At 52.9% G+C, this 4725-nt stretch overlaps 1 protein-coding gene across 1 annotated transcript; it reads left to right on the top strand.

Annotated features, from left to right (window-relative positions):
- The first annotated feature begins 2205 nt into the window (after positions 1-2205).
- Twist1 (twist family bHLH transcription factor 1) lies at positions 2206-4002 on the top strand. Its single transcript, XM_026408662.2, has 2 exons — positions 2206-2966; positions 3511-4002. The coding sequence occupies exon 1, from the start codon at positions 2322-2324 to the stop codon at positions 2922-2924; it is 603 nt and encodes a 200-aa protein (XP_026264447.1). The 5' UTR covers positions 2206-2321; the 3' UTR covers positions 2925-2966; positions 3511-4002.
- Positions 4003-4725: the final 723 nt, after the last annotated feature.

Raw genomic sequence — 4725 nt, 5'->3', positions numbered from 1 at the left:
CTTTTTAAAAAAAAAGAGAACACTTGGTAGAGAATGGAGCAGAATTTCTGCCTTGTCTCTGTTTCCAAGAGATAAAATCCTATAGGCAGAAGATGCAAATACAAGGGTGCGCGGGATGACTTTGCTTTGACAAGAAACGCCTTCGTGCTATTGAAATCAAGTGGAGGTCAAGTAGAATCTGATTTTCTGACAGGCTGTCATTTTAAAATATGGCAGCGGCTTGAGAAGCAGGCCAATCGGCATGCTGCGGTAATTGTTTCTGAATATTTCTGTGAAAATGGTGAAGGAAAACCCCAGCAGGGTTCCCATCCCTTGGAAACAAAGTACTGTTTACCCCTTGCGGGAGAGATAACTCTTGCCCTCACGCCCCAACAAAGGCTTAGCCTTTCAGCCGGCCCAAAGAGCTCCAAACCCCAGGGTTTCCGGGACCGAAGCTGCGAGCCTCAGCGGGGCACAGCCACGTGGCCTGCCCGCGCGTCGCCAGGGCTCCCGCCTCCTTCTCGGAACATCCGTGGCCAAGACCCTCGGTCCAGCCCAGAAAAGGGTGCTTGCTGAGTTAGCAGTTCCCACCCGCGAGTTCGGACTAGGAAGCCAGTGGGCGGACCTCTGCCTGTGCAGGGCGAAGCACACAACTCGGTGCCCCCCAAATCTGCCCTAAACTATTGCCTTTGGTCTTTAGTTTGCTTTAAAATGTAAAAGATGAACATGAAACTGTTATTTTACCCCAACTCTTTCCAAAAGGGAGCAAGGATAGCTTTGCCAAGATGGGCTTTTCTTCCACAGCGGCTCCTCTTCCCGCTCAACTTTGTTACTTCCAGTTTACCAGAATCTGCATGAACACCCGCTTTGGGGATCTTTGATTTAATTCTCTAGATAGAAATGCTTAAAGTGAAAACGTGTTCAAATAATTGGAATGCACTTGGGGCGTTGAGAGCATAACTGCCCACTGGACCTCTTTGGAAGGGGAGCTGGAACATGGGTACTCTCAAGAGCAGGCAGCCCCAAAAGTATAGGCGCTATCGAATCCCCGCATCACTGTCCGATGCACTGACCTTCCAAGGTCACATGCGGAGACTGACTAAAGGGTTCTCCACCTTGGGCTGCTGCGCCGGGTAACCGGGCCGCGGTGAAGGCGTGTGCTGCCCTCCTCCAGCTTTGCTCCTTCCCCAAAGACAAGGCTTCCCTCGTCGTGTGGGTGGGGGTGGGGGAGAGAATGAACTTCTGCCTCTAACACTTTCAGAGGCACTGTCCTTTGGGTGCAGAGAGGCTGTACATTGTGTCACTGCAGAGGGAAAAGGAGGGCCCAGATGCTTCTCCCGGAGGGGTAAGAGAGCAGGCCGGGGCATAGATCCACAGCCCCTGCTACGCAGCCACGTCCTCAGAAACGCCCACGACCTTAAGCCCCGGCCGCGCGGTTAAGCCCTGGGGACCCCAGGAGTTCGTCTACCTGACCACAGGGTGGACTCCGCGGTTGACACTTTCTTGCCACTCTACCCCCTCTTCCCCGCGCCCAGGACTCCCAAACCGGCCCCAAAGACCTATAGGGATCCGAGTAGGGATGAGACATCACCCACTGCGTAGAAGCTGTTGCCACCGTTGCTGTCACAGCCACTCTGTTTGGGGCAGCTACAGCAGCCGGCACAGTCCCCTCTGGCCGTTTCCCGGCGCTGCGATAGGGTGCGGGGGCGCTCCCCAGCTCTACGGCACGGAAGGAAATCGCGGAGAGGGAAGGGGGAGGGCAGCAAGGAGGCGGGCGGAGGGGCCGGCCGCCCGGGCCAGGTCGTTTTTGAATGGTTTGGGAGGACGAATTGTTAGACCCCGAGGAAGGGGGGGGGGAGTGGGACGGGGGAGGGGGTTGGAAAGCGGAAACTTTCCTATAAAACTTCGAAAAGTCCCTCCTCCCCACGTCAGGCCAATGACACTGCTGCCCCCAAACTTTCCGCCTGCACGGAGGTATAAGAGTCTCCAAGTCTGCAGTTTTCGCCCAACTCCCAGACACCTCGCGGGCTCGCCAGCACCGGCACTGTTTCCCGGAGGCCGAGCCGGGTGTGCGTGCGGCAGTTGGGCGCTTTCTTTTTGGACCTCGGGGCCATCCACACCGTCCCCTCCCCCTCCCGCCTCCCTCCCCGCCTCCCCCGCGCGCCCTCCCCGCGGAGGTCTCCTCACTGTCCCTCCTCCAGCTCCCACCTCAGCGGGCCGCACCGCCCGGGCCGGCGCCGCGCGCTGGGGAAGCTGGCGGGCTGAGGCGCCCCGCTCCCCTCCTTTTTCCCGGGCTGCCCTTCTGCCCCGGGCCCGCGAGGCCGCACGTCGCAGCTCAAGAGATGATGCAGGACGTGTCCAGTTCGCCAGTCTCGCCGGCCGACGACAGCCTAAGCAACAGCGAGGAGGAGCCCGACCGGCAGCAGCAGCCGAGCGGCAAGCGCGGGGCGCGCAAGCGGCGCAGCAGCCGGCGCAGCGCGGGCGGCGGCGCGGGGCCCGGCGGGGCCGCGGGCGGGGGCGTCGGAGGCGGCGACGAGCCGGGCAGCCCGGCCCAGGGCAAGCGCGGTAAAAAGTCTGCGGGCTGTGGCGGCGGCGCGGGAGGTGGCGGCGGCAGCAGCAGTGGCGGCGGGAGCCCGCAGTCGTATGAGGAGCTGCAGACCCAGCGAGTCATGGCCAACGTGCGGGAGCGCCAGCGCACGCAATCGCTAAACGAGGCGTTCGCCGCGCTTCGCAAGATCATCCCCACGCTGCCCTCGGACAAGCTGAGCAAGATTCAGACCCTCAAGCTGGCGGCCAGGTACATCGACTTCCTCTACCAGGTCCTCCAGAGCGACGAGCTGGACTCCAAGATGGCAAGCTGCAGCTATGTGGCCCACGAGCGGCTCAGCTACGCCTTCTCGGTCTGGAGGATGGAGGGGGCCTGGTCCATGTCCGCGTCCCACTAGCAGGCGGAGCCCCCCACCCCCTCGGCAGGGCCGGAGACCTAGGTAAGGACCTGCGCCTCAGCGACTCTTTGTCGCTCAGGTGATGGACAGTCGAATGCCCAGGCCGCGGCTCCTTGCCCACCTCGCCGCCTTCCCATTCTCGAACTCTCTTCTCAGCCTTCCCACCTAACCAGACACCGCTATCTCATCCCACCAGTGTCCCCGGAAACCAGTTCAGCCCCCGGGTAGGGAGAGAGTCCCCAGGGGTATGCGCCCCTTGTGAGAGGTGTGCGTGTGTGCGTGAGTGTGTGTGATCGACAGGAGGGGAGACTGAGAAAGACTCAGGGTTCAAGGGTAAGGGAACGGACGGTTTTGCCAGGGCCTCCCTTTCTTTTGGCTTTAAATTTTGTTCTTCTTAAAACAAATGTTCCCAAATTCCACCTCCTCCTTTCCGCCCACCCACTTCCTCTTGCCCTCCAGCTGAAATCCTTCCAGGTTGTTCAGCATAATTTCTCGGTGGTAGTGATAACAGAGCTCACTAGTTTTAGAAAACAGCGGCAGAGACCTAAACAATAACCAACTTTCCCCCCTCTCTGGGTTTTTGCAGATGTCATTGTTTCCAGAGAAGGAGAAAATGGACAGTCTAGAGACTCTGGAGCTGGATAACTAAAAATAAATATATATGCCAAAGATTTTCTTGGAAATTAGAAGAGCAGAACCCAAATTCAAAGAAACAGGGCGTGGGGCGCACTTTTAAAAGAGAAAGCGAGACAGGCCCGTGGACAGTGATCCCAGACGGGCAGCGGCACCATCCTCACACCTCTACATTCTGATAGAAGTCTGAACAGTTGTTTGTGTTCCTTTTTTTTTTTTTTTCTTGACGAAGAATGTTTTTATTTTTATTTTTTCATGCATGCATTCTCAAGAGGTCGTGCCAATCAGCCACTGAAAGGAAAGGCATCATTATGGACTTTCTCCATTTTAAAATGGTAACATTCAGAGGAATTTTAAGAATACCTTTAGAAATAAACGTACTAGGATAAAACTGGCCAGAAAAATCATAGTCAGTTAATTCCTTTTTTCATTCCTCTGAGGGAAATAAATACTTAAAATACAAAAAAAAAAAAAAAACAACATTCTATTTATTTATTGATGACCCATGGTAAAATGCAAATAGATCTGGTGTCTAAATGCATTCATATTTTTATGATTGTTTTGTAAATATCTTTGTATATTATTTTTCTGCAATAAATAAATATGATTCAAAATTTTAAGAATCTTAGAGTTTGGTCTATATTTTTAAAGCTCAGGATTATGTTGGTGGTAAATACCTGCTTGTTTAACTCCAGAGGCACCCAGGAGGGAGGGGGCACTAATATAAACAAAGCAATGAAAAACTCAAATAAACCAGCTACTGACAGGCACAGGCATGTTATTTAAAAAGACAGCTTTATTATTATTCCAGTTTGGTTTTCAGTGGAGCTTAATAGCATCTCTCCATTTCTTATCAATCCTCCAGCAGCAAAAAAAAAATGAGCAAATTAATTTGCCCTTTGCTTCTCTTTCTTATAACTTGAAGTAACAGCTCTAAAACATTCAAATAAACAGTACAAAACTAGCACTATTTTCTCTTGTTACTATATATTTTTGTCATGCCCTCCACTCTTAAAGATGAGGATTCTTAAAGGTTTATTTCAGTGAAAGAATAATGTGTTATGAACATTACATACACAAATAAATACAAATGCTTGGAAAATGATAAATTCAGCAGGAGACAATTTCACTTATAATTTGTTTAATTTTATTTCATGAATAAGTATGA

This window comes from Urocitellus parryii, chromosome 3 (genome assembly GCF_045843805.1).
Source record: "Urocitellus parryii isolate mUroPar1 chromosome 3, mUroPar1.hap1, whole genome shotgun sequence".
Classification (NCBI taxonomy): domain Eukaryota; kingdom Metazoa; phylum Chordata; class Mammalia; order Rodentia; family Sciuridae; genus Urocitellus; species Urocitellus parryii.
The sequence above is the reverse complement of the archived record's forward strand: the minus strand, read 5'-3'. Positions and strand labels throughout refer to the sequence as shown.